Source organism: Ciconia boyciana, chromosome 6 (assembly GCF_034638445.1).
Source record: "Ciconia boyciana chromosome 6, ASM3463844v1, whole genome shotgun sequence".
NCBI classification, from domain to species: Eukaryota; Metazoa; Chordata; class Aves; order Ciconiiformes; family Ciconiidae; genus Ciconia; species Ciconia boyciana.
In genome coordinates, this window is record NC_132939.1 from 31,556,484 (window position 1) to 31,578,814 (window position 22,331).

General features: G+C 45.1%; 1 protein-coding gene across 1 annotated transcript in view; it reads left to right on the forward strand.

Annotated features, from left to right (window-relative positions):
- The first annotated feature begins 4,078 nt into the window (after positions 1–4,078).
- DPF3 (double PHD fingers 3) overlaps positions 4,079–22,331 on the forward strand; it is a 161,726-nt gene continuing 143,473 nt past the window's right edge. Inside the window, exon 1 of the mRNA XM_072864539.1 lies at positions 4,079–4,194. Coding sequence (XP_072720640.1) covers positions 4,079–4,194 — 116 coding nt within the window. The remainder of the gene's footprint in view (positions 4,195–22,331) is intronic.

Sequence of the window (22,331 nt, forward strand, 5' to 3'; positions counted from 1 at the left end):
GAAACAGTGTATGAGAGATGCCTGCACAGCTTTAAATAAATAAAAAGGGGTTAAGACTTCAAATCTGTTGCAGGGTGTCTGTGCATGTGGGGCCCTGTTTTGCTGTAACAAGCTACATTAACAGCACACAAAACATGGTGTCATATTTAGACCTATAGGAATGTGGTCCTTTGACTATTAATGTATTTGAAGAAAATAAAGTTGTATATCACTGGAAATATCTGGGAATATTAAAGCTGAAAATAACCAAGTGGCTTCTGGTAGACTAACAACTCTTTGTCTTTTATGTTTCCCTCCATAAGCAAAATTATATTTGTGGCTTTCAATGTCAGTGTCTAGTTTGTTTCACTTTCCAATTCAGGAGAGTTGAGGAATGTATTAACTAAGAACCTAACTTTCCCTCCCTCCAGAAAAGAACAACTCTACAATGAAACTTAACAAGATAAAAAGGAAAGCAGGAGACATTAAATACAGGGTAAAAACTCTTCCACAGTGAAAGATCGTCAGCCAAAATAAGGCTTTGCAGGGTGAGCAGGAATATTTTGGACACCTCACAGAAAGTATCATTGCACTTGCATTATGTAAATAGTAAAAATGTTTGAAACAGCAGTGGAACAGGAGGGCAGCAATATGATCTATGAGACACGACACTTCCCAATATAGTGAAGAGAAATGACACTGTTTTTCTTCTACTTGGGCAGAGACCAGCTACAGTTCCATATAGGGGACCGGAGGTGAGGCGGTGGATTCTACCTTCTAAAGCCCTGTTCACTCTAACCCCATAGAGGCAGCATGCTTAGGCCTTGTGTTAATGCTATAGATTTTACCCCAATAGTTTTATGTCAAAACTTACCTTCTTTTTTTAAATTTAAACATTGGCTGTCCAAACAGTTGTCAACCTTTCATTAAAAATATGCCCACCTAGATTTTTATGCCAAATATTTTTACAGTATTTATATTTTCTTGCAGCCTCCTTGTTATGTTTCAGGTGGTTCTGAATAAAACTGTCAGAAGCTAAGTAGGAATGTAAAAATCCTGAAGGTGGAACTTAGTGGATATGTAACTGAGTGTGTTTCAGATGTGTTGGTCTTGTTTTGGAGTGTAAAATAACAGTAACACTATTGATGAGTGACTTTGGTAGCCTAAAACCAGAAGAAAAAAAAATCTAAAAATTTAGTTCATAAATGATCAGTTGATGATGGACTGTTGTGTGTGTGAAAATGGAGGTAACTATGGTGTGGCATAAAAGTTTTATTAACATGGGTTTGTGATGGTCCCCTTACTTGCAAATAGTGAATATGAGTAAGTTATGTAGTTCGTTACAAGTGAAACGCCACGCAGTGCTCTGTGCCTTTTTTCCAGCTAAAATGGTAATCTAACTGTTGTGGAATTCTACATGGAACACACTGTAGGAAAACTGTATGGACCATGAGCAAAGCCTGGTATCTTTGTTACCACGGGTGAGACTTCCCACTGTTCTGATATGGCAGCTCTGTCCTTGGGCGTCCTGGAGATTCCTCTGAGGGAGGCAGTGCTGTTGACTGCTTCTCCTGGCCAGTAATGTGGGGCCTGACTGCGAAAAGGGCTATCAACAATCCAAGGTCATCTGTGGCTGTTCTCACTGTTTGTTGCGGTTGCTGGTAGCTGATAAAGGCCCAACGTCTGAATAACGGGAACAGCAAGGGAAGCACATGTGTGGCTTAATACTGTTTTTGCAGTATGCTCCCTGCCAAGCTGCGCCAAGAGCTCTTTGCCTGCAGAGCAGGAATGGGCCTATATATCCAACCAAACAGGACCAGAGGGACTCATTAAACTCCTAAAAATGACCTCAAACATTTTTTTTTAATTCTCTGAAAATGTCACCAGTTTGCATTAGAATATCTGAGGGCTTTTGAGAGCTTGGATGAATTTTGGTGCCTTCTCTCAGTGGCACAAATCTGCTTCGAGTTCTGCAGTGTGATACTCTTCTAGGCTATTTTTTCTTTCGTGTGAAGCAAAGTTGTCGTTACCCCACAAGTCAATATTGCGCATCCTAGGGTAAATGCTAAAATTCAGTTGATGTTTAGGTGAATAGCGTGGCAATAAGAAAAGTCAAACCAGAAATCCTGCTAATAGCAAGATGTGATATAGGTCAGTAGTTCAGAGTCACCAGTTCAGGTGCATGCTGAGCCGTTCATTTCTTTGCAGCGTGTACATCAGCTGTGTGCTTATGAAAACGTGGCGGTTTGTGGTTAGCTTTTCCTGTGAACGGTGAGAGAGTACTGAACAGGAGGGTCTGAAGTCACATTCAATGTCACCTGGGCTACTACTGTATTAAATAATATAATGTAATATGATAATGGAAACATTCTTAAAGATTGCTTCCCAGAACTGTTTTGGGATAGAGCTCAGCATCCTGGCAACTCTCCAGCTGACAGAAAGCTTATTGCTCCTAAGCAGTGTCTGTAACCAAATGGCTGAGATTGCTTTGATGGAAGAGACGATTCTCTCCAGGGATACACGCTTGGCACAGTACCTAGGTTGACTAGTAGCTGGACTAGGCAATGTTTTGGAAAGAGGGACCCTAGACAGATCTTAGAAACTTTTTGCAAACTTCTGATGAATCCTTAATGAATGGGAAACTGATGCATTGCTCTCTTCTCCCCTCTTCTCGCAGGTAATCATTTCTCTGTCTTTCTGTTCCCCAGCCCCCTTCCTTTTCTCTTCTGCGTCAGTATTAGAAAGTTTTATTTTGTCAAACAGTTAAAAGAGGGAGAGGCTGTGGTTGCCTTTGCCTTCTAAAGTTCAGCCCACTAGCTCAGAAAGATTGCTATTTCTACTCCTGTTAACACCCGAATACCTCACAAACATCATTACTTCCATTCTTTTATTCATTAAGTTGTGAATCAAGTTGGTTCTGTAGTCTGCTCTCTTTTGCTGGTTTCACAGCAGCATATTTTAACTGTCTTTAGGTGAGTTTCTTCTGGTTATATAAATGCAAAGAACAGAGAAGCAGGCTTGGTGTTGGTGGTGGTGGTTGTGTTTTTTCAAGGGAGAGAGGATGCCTGAAGGGAGGCAAGACCTTTGAGAGAGGGAGAATTATTAGATGACGAGGCTTACATTAGTATCAGGCAAGAAGAAAACTTCTTGGTCTGATTCTGCTCTTCCTGACACCTGAATTACAGTGGTGTAAATTCGTGAACTTCAGTGGTTTCACTTCTGAGTTCGAGCGCGATCAGGACTGGCACCTCTTAAATCACTTAGGTCATGCTCCATAATTCCTTTGCGAGCTCCTTTAACGAGTAGCAGGTAAGCCCAGACTTCCTGGAGTTTGCTGCCTGCCCCGCAGTGGGCCGACGCTGCCGGCACCCTGCGCGCTGCCGGGCTCCAGCGCACGTCCGGCGGACCGCGGGTCACGGCTCTCCCCCCGCGCCTCCTTGTGCCGAAAGCTGGGGGCCGGCTCCCGGCGCGCCAGAAGTTGCTGTGTGGGAGAGCCGAGCCGGGCCGGGCAGGGCAGGGCAGGGCAGAGCCGGCGGGTCGGTCGGTCCGTCTGTCCGGCCGCCGCGCGTTATGTAAGGGCGCAGGGGCTGCGGGCCGGGATGACTGACAGGGAGAGGGAAATTCCTGGGGGAGGGGGAGCGGGAGCGGCGCAGCCCCGGAGCCGCTGCCAGCGCCGGCAGCTTCGGAGACCTGGCGGGGAGAGCGGCTGTGGAGAAGGGGAAGCAGCCCGGGAGGGGCACTACCGGCGAGCGGGAGGAGCGAGCGGGGCGGCGCGGCGCGGGCTCGTTTCCCCGGTGGGGCACGCCGCCTGGGAAAGCGGGGGCAGCGGCGGCGGTGCGAAGGGACGAGGAGCGAGCCCGGCTTTCCCTCTCCCGGCGCGGTGCGTTAGCGCCGGAGCCGGAGAGCTGAGGGAAAGTCTCCCCCTGCCCGCCCTCGATGCCCCGGCGCGGCGGCGGCCCCGCCGACGGGCGCTGCCCCTTTAAGACCTGCTCGCCGCCAGTTCCACGGAGAGGGAGTGACCTCTGGGCTTTGACAGCTCCCCTAATAACTAGCAGAGCCCCGGCTCCGCCCGCGGCGCCGGATTGGCCGGCGGGCCGGTATGCCGCGCCCTGATTGGCTGGCCGCTTCCCCTCAGCGAACCTTTAGAACTCCGAGACACAATATTCTGTTACATTGTAGCAAAATGGCGACTGTCATTCACAACCCCCTGAAAGCGTAAGTAGGAATCAAAAATGTACATATTCCGCGTGGTTTAAATATGAAAAAAGGCGCCTTTCCGGCGCCGGCTGCCAGCCGGAGCCGGGTGCCGGCAGCCTCCCGGCGGGTCCCTCCTCCCGCCCTCCTTTCTGCCCCAGCTGCTCGCTCGTTTTTTGTGCAACACATCCCCGCGGCTCGCGCCGAAATTAACGAGGAAAAATTGTTCGGCTCGCGCGCCGGTTAATTGGCGCCGGGGCGCGGAGGGGGGCGGGGAGGCGGCGGCGGGATGCCCGCCGCTCCCGGAGCGCGGCGCGGAGACGGCACCGGCGACGTCCCGCGGGGCCGCCGCGGGGGTGCGCGCACTTGACAGCGTCCTGCCCCCGCGGACCGGGCGGGCTCGCCCCGCCGCCGCGCCGGGGTCCGGCGGGGGCAGCACCGGCCCGGGGCAGCGGCGGGGCTCGGTGCGCCGCGCCTCCGCGCTCCGGCCGCAGCTCGGAGTTGCCTCCGCGAATCTTTGCGGAGTTGGGATGACTTGAGGAGGGGGAGCGAAGCGGCCCCCGCGCTCCCCGGCTGCGCGGCGGCGGGGGTGGCACGGGCGGTGGGAGAGCGGGGCAGCGGGGGCGCTGCCGGCGCACCTCGGCGCTTGTGCGGGAGGGAGGGAAGCAGACTTGCGTGAAATGAATGACTCGGGACTGCCGGGCGTTGTTTGGGGCAGGAAGTCCGGAGATCTGTTTTGCATACGACAGGCTTTCGCTTTTCAAAGTGGCAAAGAGAGTTGGGTGTGTTTCCATCTTGAGAGTGGGCACGAGCAGCCAGGGGCTGCTGACGGGATCTGGCCCGCTGCTGGCGGGGGAACGCAGAGAGGGAGCGACCGAGTGCGCGGGAGGGGGCAGGTGCTTCTGCTGCGGAGATATTCCGGGGCTCCCGATGTGGAGAGAAAGCCGCTTTAAGAGGGGGACCGCGGGAGCCGGTTGTCGTCTTCTGGATCGCGTCCTTATTTTCCTTGTGGTCTGCAGCGCACGCCGTTAATCCCCGAAGGCATTAGGGAGAGTGGGATTTGGCACCGTACGTGGGGAGAGGAGCTGTCTCAACCTTTTTAAAACGACTTCGCCGCTAACGGGGGCAGCGCTCTTGCTGTTAAAGCAGGGAAGCAGAGTACCTGGCGGTGACGCTCCGTTTGCACTTTCTGGCTGCGCTGAGTGGGTGTTTTTATACGTTTGAGTTTTCAGTGATGAAATTAGGGCTGCGAGGTTGTGTTCCCCCCCCCCGACTCTCCGGCTGGAGTTGGAAAAACACTTGAAGGTTTTTCCAGGGATTCCTGTCGTTGTCTCTCTGCGATCCGGAGAGAAAGGAAAGCCTCGAGCTGGGAAGGGGTGCTGACATGTTTATCAGCTCTCCTGCTCCGTCCTGGCAGAAAACCTTTGCTTTCATTTACCCGTCCTCGCGGTAGCACCTCATAAAAATCCGCGGGGAGAGGGGAGCGCAGTTGTCAGCGGGTCAATCAAAGAAGTCCGAGTACCCCCACGGGGGGTGGTGGGCTTGAACACGCTCTGAAAACCGCGGGGAAGAGGCGGCGTGCCCCCCGTTTGACGGCAGGTTTTATACTTGCGCAGGCGAGAGCAACTTCTCCCGCGCCCCCCGAGGGCCGGCCGCCGGGCGTTGCTCAGGCGCAGGCAGCGCACCCCGGGGACCGCGGAGCGCACGAAGGGGGCCGCGGCGCACGGCTCCTCACCTGGGCTGGGAAAGGCCACGTTCGCTTGTGCCACTCGTGGGTATTGCCGGCAGCCAGGAAGCCGGGGCTCGGTGGCCTCTGGGGCCGGCGGGTGAGAGGCGGGGAGCTCCGGGGAGCGGCGAGCGGCCGCGGCCCCAGGAGCCGGGCGCCGCCGTGGGAGCCCCGCCGGAGGACGGGACCTCGCCTGCTCGCCTCGCACTTCGTGACACCGTGGGGCTCCCAACAGTCGCGGCGGATCCCCGGAGAGGGCGGATCCTGCCGAAGGGCTGCCTGTGCCGAAATGACTCGGGGGCCCGATCCCGCTGCTGCTAAAGTCGGGGAGGGCAGGATTAGGCCCTTTATAATTAGCTCCCTTCTCCCCTCGCCCCTGGGGGGTGTGAGAGGAGGAAACAATAGACATCAAGTGCTGGGTTCGCGTTTCTCTGTGTGCCTTTTAAAGTACTAATGCTATGTGGAGGAAACAGAATTGGTACTGGCTGTCTGACACCATCTGCATTTTTTATTAACAACTTGTTTAATAAAACATTCTATAATTTTCACTTATTCTTTAAAGTTGCTGATCGGGAAACAATACACATGTAAATAAATTATGCATGGGATAAATTAGGACAAAAGCAGTAGGACACATAATAGGGGAAGGGATGCAGTGCACAGTATTTTATCCTCATGTGTCCTTCCTGACAATGAAAGGGAGCTGAATGACATTTGCATTTCCTCTGTCTGCGTTTTGATTGTATCTCAAAACCCACAAACGCCCCCTACAGAAACTGGCCACACAAAGGTTTTGCTCTGAGATGGGGGACAATGTAGAGACTGAGAAATCCTAGCTCAGGTATCAAGCAGCTCCCTGTGTGTGCTTGTGCATTTAAGTGTGTCCAATATTCAGTTTATCTCCGGCACTTGGACACATATGTGGCCTTGTTCATGCTAGACTAGTCCCTCGGGATAATGTATTCCAGTGTACCTGAGCATCTGTGGGAATACATTACATAGAATAGCTCAGTGCGTGGAGTCCCTTATTAATGATTGGCACCTCCTTACACTCAGCTTGCCTCTTTCTCCGTCTAGCACTCTCTTCTCACTTTCTGGTTCTCTTTTGGTGTTTTCATCCCTTTGCTCTTCTTCACTTCCTCTGGTGATCCAATCAACCTGACATGACTGCCTATTATTTCTGCCATTTAATACCTTGTTGTTTACCAACATGGTGCTACAGGCAAAAATGCCAGAGATCTAAGTTTAACAGATCTGCAAGGGAAAGGCGGCAGGTGTCTGGATAAACACATTCTTCTTCATCTGTAGAAAGGGCTGTATTCGGATAGCTTTGATGGGACAGCGGTGGATTTGAAGCGCTGGATTTGTTGGGTTGTTGTTTTCCACTAGCCGGTGTACCTATCTCCATAGTTTTTCTTTACATCTTCGTCTCCTTTGGATATCTTATATGGAGACATTTGAGTGGTGCAGTAAAAGAAACAAATGCAGTTAAAAAGTATTCTGAATTACGTCAAATGTCAGTCAGAAATCTCAATGGACTTTGTAAACATTAATTAATTAAACCTCTCAACACCCCTGTGAAGAAAGGATTATTGCCTTTGTTTTATGGATGGCTAAACTAGGACAAAGTGGTTCAGAAACTTTCTAATTCAAAGACCAAGTCTAGAATGCAGCCGGTCAGCTTCCAGTCTTAGCATCTACTCCCATTTCCTCCATCTTTGCCTTATTAGTGACGTGCATATAGTACCATAGTGCATCTAATGTAATTAAGACCTTGTAATTTACAAAGTCTTATCTAGAAGCAGAGTTGGTTTCCCCCCCACCCTTTCTCTCTCAGCTGTCCCACAGCTGACTTTTATTTCAGGTTGTCAATTAAACGTACTCACTGGCACATATGTTAGGCCATTGCCTTTTCTGCATGTGAGATTCCCTCATGCCTTATAGCTCTCGGCCTGGATGCTCACTAGAGGAGCTCTTGCCTTCCAGTAGTTTGGCCTCGGAGTAGCAGTGCTGGTGCTCTCCCTTTCTTCTGCTCAAGACAGCCTCTGGGACAAAAGAGGCTAACTCAGGCTCAAATGCTAGGCTAGGTCACTTGCATGCTGACTGTATTGTTGGATAACTTCGATGTGCTTGGGGACGCTTATTCCCAGCCAGGTGTTTGGGGACCAGATCATTGCAGACTTGTGTGCACAGTGCTAGAGCTGACCTTATAAACCCTACCAGCCCTGTTCTGTCTCTGCGTTCCTGCTGCAAGCACACAGCAGCGGTCGGTTTTCCAATTGCTGTACCTTCTCGGATAAAATTGCCTTCACAGTCGGCTCCAACCCCTGAGCTGCCAAATGGCCATCCTTGTGATGATGAATTCTGTGGCATGAGACACCTGTGAAGAAATGGTCTGTGCTCGCATCCCTGTTTCATGTCAGCAACAGACCAGCATGGGTCTTGGGGCTTGTATGACAAGAGTATTTAATTAGTGATCTCGGGCTTGAATTCAAGCTGGGGACTCTTAACTGGAAGGTCCCGTATCCCATTACCTGTCCCTGAAACAGCCCTATGTCCTGATTAAGTGCTGATGAAGACTGATTTTTCTTTTTTTTCTTTTTTTTTTTTGGAAGTTGTTGCATAAGCATCTGGTTGCTGATTTTTAATATTAAAATGAAAGTATAATGTGCAGTGCTGCTTTCAGCAGGTGGAAGCAATAAAATAGACGGACAGTTAGGTTGCCAGTTCAGTGTTTGCAAGTGATGGGGAGGTGATTTTAATGTGGCTTTGCAGAAGGGAATTTTCTTCTGCTTGACAGAACAGAGTTGCTGGGCACATTAAATCGCGTACCAAAATCTCTACAGCATTTCCAGTGTGGCTCTGAAGTCACTTAAAAACATAAATGAGCCCTAGTGTGACACATTTCAAACCAAAACTGTTGTCCACATGAAAACTGTATTTTCTGTATCTTGGCACCAGCTTTCAGAGAAAATGAGGGATGAATGTTATTGTATTTATGCAGGGAAACATGAGCATAAAACCAAAGTCATTGGGGGGCACAGAAGCCAAGTGAAGAAGACCTAAGGATACACTGGTTTGAATATGAGATGATGTCTTATCATCTCATATTCAAATGATATGTTACTAGTTACAGTGTTATGTCTGCTTCCATGAGTTGCTCGTGCATGATTAGTTGTTGCAGTGCTTTTGTAATTTTGTTTTGTTGGTGTTCTAGCCTTTCACAGGCTGTCCAGTTGTATGGATGGATGGAGGCTGTATCACAAAATTGTCGCTGAAGAAAAAGTTTTTAAAACATACGATTTGTGGTGTGTGAAAGCTATATTGAACTATCTGGGTTGGGCTACAGAGGCCCAAAGGTATGACTTTTGGAGGGTGTAAAATAATTTCAAGGTAAGCACACGTCCAATGGGCTGGGTGCGTAATGCCTGTTAGATTGAATTCACAGTGTCCGAGTGGGAATAGTTTACCCAGACCATGCAGAAGTCCAGTACACAAAGCAAAATGGGGCTCTGTCTTCAGTCTGAGTCATAGCGAAGGTAATATGTGGCTCATCCTTTGTGTAGCCTAATGAAAATTGATTTCTTCCTCTGCTTTCCTAAAACTGGAAGTGTGGTATTTGGAGGTTGCTCTCAAGAGCAGACTTTGTCCATCTTGTATATCTGTCTTCTGCAATTTATGACAGTTGGCTGTCCTGAAATGAGGCATTCCAATGCCCCCACTGGCTGCGAATAAACCATCTTTTAGGATTATCGTTTGCCGAGTCTGGTGTTTTCTCACTCTGTTTTGTCTTTCATGCCAGAGCTGAATTTCTTTGCTCGGTAGATCAATTTTACAATCTTGGTATTTATTCTGGGCTCATCACTGTGTTGTCTGTATGTGATGTTGCCTTGAGCAAGAACCATCCCTGTATTGTTTATCCCTGAGGACTTGTAGGAGTGGAATGAATCTGTTTCGGGAGTTGACGTTTTTCTCCCTTGGACAGACCGACCTCTGATCTGAGGATTCCCTGTCTGGGGTGACATACTCCCACGTGCAGAGAAGCAGCACCAAGGCAACATTGCTTAAGGCCTGTTCTGAGGGCTTCATTAGGACTGTACTGCTCTTCTGGCTTTGCCTGGCAGTTTTGCCCAGGATGCAGCAGCTGAGGTGTGTTATTCGCTTCCTTAGCGTAGGTCCCAGTTTTAGCACTGGTTGGTTTCTTTTAAGGAAAGTTATCTCATCAACACAATCTAAAAGAAAGCATACTTTTAAAATCCTTTTATTTTAAACAAAATTTTCCAGATGGAAGTGCTTCTTTCTCGTCTTTAAAAACTTCTCTACAATTTGTGAAACAAACCCAAATACACTGGACTAGTGCGTGAGAAGCAGAAAGTGGTTTTCCTTTCTTCTTTCTTGTTTCAAAAGAAAGAGCAAAACGGTACAGTGTATTTTCACTGTCTGAGTGACATATAACACAAATATCACGAGTGCTTGAATACTGAATGTTTAAAATTCTTATTTATCTTTAATAGCCTAAATTATTAGAAGTATGTTACTCTCTATTTAAATTGTTATATATGGTTTATTTCCCAGCAGAACATATTTTAACCACAGATTCCCAGCAGATGTCTCAGAAAAGAATAATGCAGTGTCTCAATGGCTGCTGGCAAATATCCTTCTCACACCCCCATCCCCTCCAGTATGGGAACAGCAGGAGTATGTCAGCATGTGTCTCAGTTTTCAGGTTACCTGCCTGAGCCGGGTGCGGTCAGCGAGTTGCAATTCCAGCCACATGGAAGGTTTTACTGGCACCCAGCGCTGTCTGAGGGGAGGCTTCATAGGGAGTCAGTGGAGCAGCGAGAGCAGGGCAGGGATGGGTACTGATGAGTGTGCACGAGGTGGCTGTGATCAGCGGCGTGTGCTTGCCAAATCCTGAGTCATTAATTTCACGTTCTGCTGAGCTGTGGCTGGGAGAGAGTCCCCTGCTCAGGTGTTGATGGGGACACTGGCTACATCAATGTTATTCTTCTGGTGAGAAAGGCTGGAAGTGATATTTAATATTGTAGTCCCTTGTGACAGAACTGATCCAACCTAACTGAGGATCATCTCTCCATTCATACAACACCGTGAGTTGTATCAGTCTGACATCTGATAATGCTGTCCTTGCTTTCTGATAATTTTTATAAATTAATATAAAATGCCAACTGTAACATGCATATGAAATCTTAGTATGCAAAAGAAGGGAACCCCACATAACTTATAGTTTCTCCCCCTTGTTTCTTCTCACATTCTCCCTTGTGATACAAGATACAAGGCCTTGGTTAAGACGCTGTGCTAAATTCTCTACAAACACATGGCTTAATGCTTCCTGCCTTGTAGGTCTCAAAAATCTAAATAGGTTGGACGGTGCAAAGAAAATCAGGTGCAGCGCAGTGAAATAAGGCCATGTCCTGAGTTGGTTAATTCCAGTCTGCCCTACCGCATCAGCTGGCAGGGCTGATTTGATCTGATCAGATGTGGGCATGCTACTCCTGCCAAAACGCAAAGTACAATGCTTATGCTGCTTTTATGCTTTGAGTTGGCTTCGTGCTAGCCACAGGAAGATAGATTATGCCTGTTGGAACAAAATTTCCTCTTGAAAATGTTTTGGGTACTTTTCATGTTTTGGAAGAGTAAGTGAACACCAGTTCAGTGCTTTGTGTCACGTGGCTGTGAAATTTTTGGTCTGGTTCTACGAGCTTTGCAGTTTCTAGTGTTCCTGTGGATCCACAGCCTAACGTGATGAATCACAGAGTTGGGAGAAAAATGGAAATGGCCAGAGTTATAGCCCAGATAGTTCACTATCCAGTGAACAGTGCTATAAGGAAACTTATAATGCAGACACAAAGTTAGTATTATTTCTTCGAGGGAAAAGTAATGTCCATATTTCCATTTCCTTCAAGAACTGTTCTGAAGAAAGTAATCCATGGATTTGTGACTGTTCAAGTATTTTAGCCTCAGTATTGTTTCCTGAGAGACTGTGTTTAGTCAATGATGGGGACAAATACATTTTATGTTTCTGACTACTTTAAAACCTATGCAATCTGAATAAAGAATAATGGAAACAGTGGTTCAGAAAGCTGTTTTACTGCTAAACTCCTTTGGTCTTGGCCATGAATAAAAACTGCATCATGTTTGAGGCTGCTATCCTGTTGAGTGTTCAGATAAATCACTCACCAGTGTCCAATATAAAAAATTATAACACGAGCCCACTTGTACCTACAAGCTTACCTTGATTGCTTTTGCTTTTTTTTTTAAACTACCGAAGAGCATTTTGAAGACTGTAGGTTTTTTGTGTTTTCTATGGACTCTTTATCCTGGAAGTTTTCAGTTCATTAGCATATATACCCGTTGATGTGAAATATGGAATAAATCACGAACACAATTTTAATTCAAAGATTAGTACCTTCTAAAGTTGGGGTAGTGCCGTTTAAGAGGCATGTGAGATGTGATGGGCGAGGGTTGGTGATGGGAAGACTCTTCAGTGAGCTCTTTCTCTGCAGGTGTGGTTCAACTGCAGCATTGAGATACTTCTACTGCTTCATCAGATCTGACTGACCCTTTAATTTTTAGAGGTGCTTCTCCAAAAAGGATGTGCCCCCTTGTTAATTTTGGTGATGTTAGTCCTTGGTGATCCAATGGCATGTGGATGAAAGAGATGTTAATATCTCCCCAGGCAGAATGCTGCTTGCTGCTTTCTTCTCCTGTGCTGGTACAAATGAATGGCAACTTGGTCACGTTAGCTGGTGTTATGTTGACAGCAAACAGGCATTCCTGAGGTTGAAATCTAACCAAAAAATGTTGATGGGGGACATATGTGGAAAACCCTTCTCAATTTTCTGTCACCAGATCTGATTTGTTTTTGTCGATAGTCTCAGCTAAATGTTTTATCTTCTCCTAGCTTTCCTCTCCTCCGCCTCCCAACCTCTTTCCCCCATTGACCTCTACTAGCGCAGTCCTAGCTGTTGATTTATCAGGGCAGGCTAGCTCAGCACTGTGTGGAGATTGCTTTTAATTAACTCTCTTCGTTTCTTCCAACCTTCAGGGAGCAGCAACCCTTTAATGATTTTAATATTTTATCTGGATTTATATCCACCTTATGTGTTGTTTGTTGCTCTGCTTGCTCACATGTTCTTCCCGAGTCATTTCCCAAAATGAAAGGTTTGTTTCAGGCCCCTCATACAGGATGAGGAGGAGAGTTTTTAATGGCTTCTGAACTGGGAGGATGGACTGACTGTGATCTACCCTGGTGTTTTGGAGGAGGATGGGGAGTATGAGGTGATGCATTTTGGTGCTGTCTTGGAGCAAGACTCAGTGTTCTGCCTCCCTGCACAGCGAGAGGCAGCTTTGTTTTGCAGTTGCAGCATGGCAGATCAGAGCCTACTGAATTAAATCTAATCCCTGACTTGTATGGCATAGATAAGTCATGAGCTTATTTTCACAGTCAGGTATGACTCTCGTGCTAGTCAGGCTGAGTAGAGGAGGCACTAGTGTAATTACCTGTTGCTAAAATGTAGCTAACTTCCTGTGCATGAATACAGGTCTAAAGGAGAGTCCCTCTTTACCTGCAAAAGACTACCTTTGCCTACTGTGAGTAGCTCTACCAAGTGAGATTTCTTCAGACTGAGCAGAAAGCAGCTCTACAAAATTTCTCCCACCTGGAATTTTCTCTTTACATATTCTACAATGAGGATTTCAGGAGGTTCCAGCATGAAAGAATTAGGAAAAATATATGTTATTTGTAATGTAAAGTATGTGGCACTTTCATGCCAGAGCAGGAAAATGCTTTATAATCATGCTTAAAGTAAGCATCACAGTCCCTTTCGTGGGATTATTTTCTCCATTCTTCTGATGGGAGGAATGGCATGCACTGACTGACTTGGTGATGGTCATGCTAGTCATGCTGTCAACCATTGACAGAATTGGAGGTTTAGAAGCCCCATTGCTTTGCTTTTGGTGTTGAGTGTTAGACAATATATGAGTGATGTGTTGAAAGTGAATGGGAATCCTTCCTTGGTACCACTTCTATGGCCAAGAAGAAATTAGGGGCATGAAGGAAGAGTGGAAAAGTGAGTTAAGGCTGTCTGCCTGGTTGTGATGGAAGAAGTTCACTGATAAATATTGCTAAACCATCCTTAATGGCAGTGGTTTATGCCTAGAGCTGATAAAGGCACTGTTGGGGTGCAAAGATTTTACCACGGAAATAAACCAGATTAGACCAAGTGGCAAGTAGTTTTGCATTTCAAAATACACATGCTGCACACCAGACAGTCTGTTCAGTACAATTCATGCATTGAATTCAAAGTCGTTGGTGTGAGAACAGTTTGACTCAATTTATTTTACAAGGCTACTTGTAAGTATATGTAAGTGTATTTAAAGCTCCTTTGTTAAAATGGCAGAAGAAATGAAGAAGTTCCCAGATCTAGTCCTCCCTTACTGAGGGAAGTGACTCTGAGACACTCACTGAAAGGAACACAGTCGTGGGTGCTACTTACCAAAATATTGGCAGCACATCACTGCATAAGATCATCTATGTCATCTGGTCTGTGGTTTGTGTTTGTGTCTTTCCTATCTTCCTCTGCAGTCTGCTTTCCTTCAAAAAAATAATTGTTTGGGTGTATTTTTTTCCATGTTGTTGCTGCGATTCCACAGTAACTAACTCCTGGCATTCTCATCTGACCAGATTGCAAATGTATCTGGTTCAGGTATTCATTCTGCTGAGTAGATCTGAAAGTAAATTCCCTCCTCTCCTATTATTAACTTTCTAGTTTTGTTTCCACAACTAACTTATCCACAAAGTTCTAGGGTTAGGAGAGGCTGTTTCTCCTGACACGTCTTCCGAATTCCTCACTGCTAAACACACACCATCCAAAGTTGAAACCTGGCTGGCCCTCAAAGGGCAGTCTATTTCCCAGGCTGCTGTTTCCAGCTACCTTCTCCTCCATGCACCCCTTGGAGGGGAAGAGGAGGAACAGATGAGGGGTGAGCACTCTGCCTTTGGGAAAGGCTCTGACCTGAAAATGGATTGCAATTCCAGCCGAATGGTTCCTTCCCTTGGTAACGGAATTGCACGCCTGGGCTCTGAGCCCTTTGCATTAATTCCATCTCTGCTAAACTTTCCCAGTCAATTAACCATGTCCATCTCCTGCTCTAGCAGCCACATGTGCCTTTTCTGCCGCAGCAGGGTTTTGGAACAGTAACTCCCTGCAGCCTTTGCTGCAGCAGTTTTCCTCCAGCAGCTTCCCTCAAGCATGGTTATCAATCAGGACCTGTCAGGTTTTTCCCTCCAACACATCTATTTTCAGGGCTGTAGGACTTTGACCTTTTGCTTTTGTCTTTATAAGTACTATTTTTTTCCAATAGGGGCCAGCTCAAATGCTGAGTGTTAGGTCTTTACAGTGATACAAAAGCTGCATGAAAATTTCAGTTTTAGTGTGAGGAGATTCTGCTAACCCTGGATATTTCTTTCAGTTTCTGTCATTTTGCCTCCCTTGGGTTTTAATTTTCCTTGTCAAAAAGGCCTCATTAAGATGGCCAGTAGTTCTCGTGTGGTGTTCCAGGCAGCACCCACAGTGCAGAGGTCTCCTCTGAGTAGGTGGCTAACAGGACTGGATAAAAGAGTAGTGAGTTCTTGGAGGCTGAAGTGTCTGGGAGATGCTCACCCATGAGGTTTGATGCAGACTACCGTTGAAGGGAATTCTGCACATACCTCTGCAGCTGGAAGAATGGTTTGGACGCTGGCACTAGTGGTCTCTTGGCAATGCACGTAAGGGACCATGACAGTGGCTTGAACATGATTTCCTTGCATGTTGTACTACCATCAAAGGTCAGGTTGGGCTAGAGTGCCTATTAAAGCAAAGGCTATGCTTAATATCTTGTCTTGAACGTGTGGGTGAGCCTGGTCCTGTTTCTCGTGGGTAGGTACCTGTATCATAAAGGCTGCCATGCCAGTTGGCACTAATTGGTTCCTGTGTGGGTACTTTCAGATGACAAGACAAAGACCAAATTGGCCACAGAGGCTCAATTAATAGAAGTGTAGGTTTAAAAGAAGGTTCCTGGGTCTTATGTCCAGTCCCTTGGTACCATGTCAGATAATCCCTTTCATAAACTGAAAAGTCCTTGTCTTAAATCCCCACTTGGACTGTTTGTTCCCATTACTCCTCTTGGGAGAGTTCCAGAACCCACTGCTCTGATGGCTGGAAATAGCATTTTAATCCCTAGCCTAGCCCTACTTGTGACCAGTTTATAACCATTTGTTCTGGTGCCAGCATGGAGTTGTTAGTTTAAATACTATTGCTCCCTCCATGTCTTCCTCTCCACTATCATGCATTTGTATGACACTATTATAAGCCCTTTCAGTCTTTGTTTTGATATACTAAACTGTCTGTGCTATCTTTTCCTTTCCTTTGACCGCTGGAGTATTTATTGTCTTTGCTTTCTCTACTCCAGCTTGGATTACTCACATTCAACTTCCTTGAGTGTGAGTACACAGAATCGTACTCTGTTCTAGGTGAGGTTTTGCCATCTACAGTAACTTTATTTTTTACCTTTTCTGGGAGCACCTTGCTTTTGCATTTGTTTGTGGGTGTACCGTACTGGTGGTTCATAGTCATCCTGTGGTAGACTGATACTGTTACGTTTCTTCTCCTGTCCTTTCAGCTGTTGTTGTTGTTGAGATGATCATCTCTAGTGTATTAAGTGAAATTTATACTGAATTCATTGCATCTAATTCTTCTTGCCTGATATTCTTAATTTCCTTGATGACCCTTCAACTTGTGTAAGTGGCTAACTTTTATCAGCACACATACTTTTTGTGCCAAGGTCATTAATGGAAATATTGAATATGATCAGTCCCCAGACCAATCCTTTCTGGAACTCCAGAAGTAACCTCCCGTCAGCCAATTACTGTCTCTGCTAGGACTTTACCAGTGTCCCACCCTCCTTCAGTAGTTTTTCAGTCATATCAGCATTCTTGTACTAATTCTCATCTTCTCAATTTTCAGTAATTTCTCATGTAGTACTGTATGAAACATTTTCTGAAAGTCCAAATAGCTAAGAAGAAGTTGTCTAGAATATCAGTATCTTTTGAAAGCAAGATGTCAAGTTACTCTGGCACAAGGTATGGATCTTGCATCTTAGTCGTTTCCTTGTTCAAGAGTGTCTTTATTTTGCACTTAAAAAACTGCATGAGAGTAAACGCTGGCTCAGTTAGCCTTACTGCAATAATTTGCAAAGTGTGTGTTCTAAAACAATTAACAAAGAGTATTTTATTTTGCTTGCTATACTTCAGTAATATAGTAGTAACCATGATTTCCAGTATCTGTTTAAAGAACTTGCTAGTAGATGTATGGTTTCATGTTGCAGTTCTTGGGCAGAGATTATTCAGAATTTATGCCTTGACTGCACAAATGTCTTTGTGGCTTCCACCTCAGTCATCCCACTGAAGCACAGCATTCCTTTAGTTCTTGGCCTGTACCTACATTATGTTTAATCTATGTACCATTCTAACTGCAAAACCCCTGAACTTTCTTTGATCGCTTTTATTTTGATGTCTGAAGAATATTACTATTTTTAATAGCTTTTGCAAGTTCTAACTCTTGACTTTGGCAATTCTCCCTATACTTCCTGACCTTTAAGATCCAATTTTTTCTTCTGTTACTACTGTTTTCTGTTCCTGAAGGGTGTCTCTTTAATTCTGATGTCGTTTTCCAAGGTAATTATTCAGCCAATAACTTCTCCAGTCTTTCCATATGAGTTCCAAAGAATTCTTGCATTTTTATCTTAAAGAAATTCCCCAAGTTCTGCTGTATTCCACTTCTCCCATGCTTAGGGAGCAGGTTTGAAGCACTTTGTGATGGTGATGGGAATTCTACAATTTTGTACCTATTCTTGGACTGCAGGAGACTTAGGCCATGTTGATCTAGGGAAAGCAGGGGCAGTTCTGCTTAATATTAAGTTGTTTTACTTAATTAGATCATGCCTAAATGTAGCTTTTAAAAGTTCATCAGTGTAAAACAATGCTGCATCTATCACCAGAGTTGCAACCATTAAGTAAAAATCCAAATGAGCCACATAAAGTTGATTTTTTTCTTAAATGACCTTGTTCCATTTTTCTCTGATGCTATTGGTCTTATTCAGAGAAAACTGTGTGTATGCATAATATATGCATATTTGTGTGCGTGTATAATATAGGAAAGAAAGAATGTATTTACAGATGGTGTTTAGGAAAACATGGTATTATTTGTTAATCAATGTCTTGGCATTTTAAACATTTCTATATACTTCTGACTGATTTATTGCAGTATATGATTCAACTCTTTCCTACTGGCCAGTTTCAAAACCTCATATAAATAGGAAAAAATGATACATGTATACATATTTACTTTTTTTCTTACTAGAGGGCTCTGGGAACTTTTAAAATATTACAGCACTCTTTGGATCAATGCGTATCCCAGCAATCCCTTGCATAAGTGACCTAAAATCGTGTGATCAAACCTCTTTTCCCCTCCCCATCCCTAGAGAGATATTTGTAATTAGATAAAATGAGGACAGAATATGCATAAGTATCTGTTATGCTGGGATTCCTGCCCAGAAAGGAAACTAATGGCCTGAGCTGGCCATAATCTTTTGCACCCTGTGTACTATTGACAAGGCTACGGCTTGAGATGTTGGGAGTTGAGGAGCAGATTTTTGCTGCTGTCTTATGGTAACCTTTCTAAATTGACTGGTTTTCCAAAACAAGTGGAATTACACAGCCTATATTGTACTCGTCATTCATTGTCGGGGACATGTAAGAGAGGGCCTGATTCTTCAGTCTCATGCCTAATGCAGTGGAAGTGAGTGTAAATTACTGCTTCTGTGGTTTGGAAGTGTTTCACGTTCACTTTGCCCAGATGTAAATGACCACATGAAGTGCAAGACAGTGGAGAACTGGGCCTGGAGTTGTTCTTGGTTATTTTTTGCCATTTCATCTAGCAATTACTGCTTGTCTCTGGTTCTTCAGAGGAAGGGACAGTGGGGTTCTGTGGGCAAATTCAGCTCTCTCTAATCAAACTAAGTAGCCCCTTTGAAGTCCGTCTGACAGGTTGTCTAGTACTGTGATACTACACAATGCAAGAGGATCAGATAGGTGGCATTTCAGAAATCTGGAGGCTGCTTTATGTAGTGTTGATGTTTTCTTCTTTCTCCCAATGCGTATGGTAGGTGTCAGCTCACCTCTCACAAAATTCTAGTTTTTTAGTCCTCTGCTAGATTTGTGGGTTTTGTCTTGTGACTTGGCAACAGTGAAACACAAACCCTGGGCACTTATGAATCTGTCAGTCTTCCTCAGATATCCCAGTTGTCGGTAAATCCACTGATGAAAAGCTTTTCTTAGAGCAGGCGGGCAGTCTGTGTGCTAGTCTTCCTCTCTTGCTTTGCTTCAGTGTCCTTGGGGTAAATGTCAGTGAAAGTAAGAGAAGTGTTTTGATAAAAGGAGGAGCAAGGTCACGTAAAAAGCATGCCCTCCTGCACATTCCCAAGGAAGGTATCTATCCAGCATTTCCATTGCTCTGCCCGGTGTAGCTAAATCAGGAAGTGAGAGAGCCAACGCCATGCTGAAATGTGATTCTTTTTTTGAAATTATGTCCAGTTTGGCATCTTTTTGAGCTGAGGAAGTCTGGCTTGCTCTCCTGCTCCACTTACAGTAATTTGCAGAGTGGGAGATTTGGGGTGAATCTCTGTTTTCTGTGCTTACAAGGCAGCAGGAGCTTCTATGGCTGGGCTGGAATGTGTTGTTTCAACACACTGAATGTGAAAGAAAACCCTTTAGCTTCATACAGACTGTGGGTTTTGTTTGTACTCAGTCAGTGTGATTTCACTGAAGTTCAAAAAGGTATGCTAGTGTGAGAGACAAACCAAGTCTGTGTTATTTCAAGACAACCGTACAACCAGAGAAAATTCCTTTTATTCCCCCTCTTAAATTTTCAGAATCTCCCTCCACCTCAGATATTCAGTAGCGCCTGATGCTTATAATTTGGCAGCAAATGTTGACATCTGCAGCCACCTATGAGATCCTTAGCAGGAGTCTATAGCTTAACGTGCAGGACAGGCAGCAGGTGACTTCTTAGTAACAGGGATGGGTCAGAACAAAATCCTGGATCTCAGCACTTCTTGTGAGCCTCGAAGATTGAACCTGGATCTGAAGTGAAATGTCTTTAATGGACAGGATCCAAACACCCACGTGCTTTGGCAGAGCTCAGATCCAAATTTTGTCTACCTAAAGAATCAAGGTTCTGTTTTCATGTAGATTCTTCTACTAGTGAGAAGTGAGGGAAGGGATAAGACAGAAAATATGACACATTGGCAAAATTGTTTTTCAATACTATGTTTTTCAAAGTTTTTTCCATGAGGCGTCAGCAGCTCTTAAAAATCACAGGGAGAGTGTACAGTTGTCAATGAGCCAGAACGGTTAAATGCTTTTAAATATTTGAGTTGGGTTATTCCTTCACCTTTCTTTCTCACAAACAAGTCTGGTAAAACTCCAGTAATGAAAACACTTGCTTGGGGAGAGAGGATTAAAATCCTTTTCAGCAAGTAATGATGGTGACATTTTAATCACATCATAACAACACTGTTAGCAACGGTTTAGGTTTGGCATTGAACATATACACAACATTTGTTCTTTTATACAGTATTGGTATTACATAGTAAAAATAGCACAATTGCAAAACTCATTTGTTACCCTTGTGCCAACTTTGTTCAGCTGACAGTTGCTGTTTGAACTTTTAAAGCAATGTTTCATCCATATGTTAATACCAACTGTACGATTAATTCTCTCTGCTTTCAAATGATCCTCTTGTGCCCTACAACCCTACATGGCAGTTACTTCCCAGTTTGAGATACCTGCAAAACCATTTCTGTCAGATAGGCTGTGCTCACCCTGAGTGGTTCCATACTTTGAGATGGTAAAGAGCAGCCTCAGTATAGTAGCTGAAGAAAGATGCCCACAGCCTTTAAATTTCCCAGTACATTCCTACCCCGAAGTTTGTTGTAGTCACTTAACTTCACTGAGCCATTTCAGGATGGTGCTATTCAGAAATTTTCATCTTTCTAGTAAGAAATGTTTTGGATGCCATATATTCTCTCTGATTATTTACTGTCTGTGAAGGATGCTTACTGTATAATTTCTCAGTTTAGTTTAATAGCAGGCTTTTGATTTTGGAAAAGAAAGAAACAAAATAAAGAGGGCAAAAACAAGATCAAGAGCATCCATAAATGAACTCTAGAAGTGGTGTTACGTAGTAGTAGGTGGTATGCAGCTGGCATGGAAGTCTCCATTGGAGCACACTAAACTAGTTTTGGATTAACAAAGTCAAAAAACCCCCAGCAAATGGGAAGGGGGAAGAACTCTCCCCAGGTGAAATGGTGCTCCCTTGGGTAGTTACTAGCAGGGAACAGGCTGACATACAGATAGAACTGCTGCTGCATCCTCCTGGAAGGTTAGAATTCAGCTGGAGAAGGCACAAATAGATTTTATTTTAAAACCTTTTGAATTCTTCCTTTTTCCTACTGTTACAGTTAAACCACACTTTATTTTAGGAAGGTTGTTATTGTTTTCTGTGCTTAGTTCTTAACAGTTTCTCAGGTGGGGAACTTAAAATGGGTGAGAAAGAATCAATATGCAAGAGTTTGTGTGTAGACTAGAATCTGATCCCAGAGCGGGGAATCGATGGGCTTTTACACTAGGGAGGGCATCAGAGGGGATACACTTGAAGAGACCAGAGAGGAGCCAAAAGTGCCATTGATCCCTAAGAAGTACCGCTTACCTAGGAGTTACGTGGAGTGGTTCTGTTTTCTGACAGGCCTGCTCAGAGTTCCACTCAATGTTTCCTTTTACATATTTATGAACATATAAAATATGACAGTGAACTTGATTGTCATGACTGATGTTAGACCCAATCCTTATTTGTTCCAAGGCAGCACTGAAGAGTCCTGCCTTGGAACAGGAGATTTTTTGTGCTTAGTTGGAGATTTTTTAAAGGGTGATGAAAGTAGCTACACAGTAGGGGACAACGCTCGTGTGAGACATTTGTTTTTCTGGTTTAAGTTAGCAGCACACTTATATAGCAATATTTCTTACAAAATCACTCTTCAGCATGCTTACACAGGGTATCACCTACTCTAGTTGCACCAGTGCTCCCAGGGACTGCAGATGCCTGCACTCTAAAGAGACTTAAGTCTTCCCAGAAGATTGCCTCTCCAAGGATGAGGGGCCAAGGCCAGTGCTATTCCAGCTATGGGCAAGGACGAAGCAGGAAGAGCTGGAATGGAGAACTGGGGGAGGACAAGGCCTGCTTCTCCTTTTCCTGCCGGGAGGGTAGGAGAGATGGGAATGGCACCTGCAGCTGGGGAGCAGAGCTTTCCTCCAGCG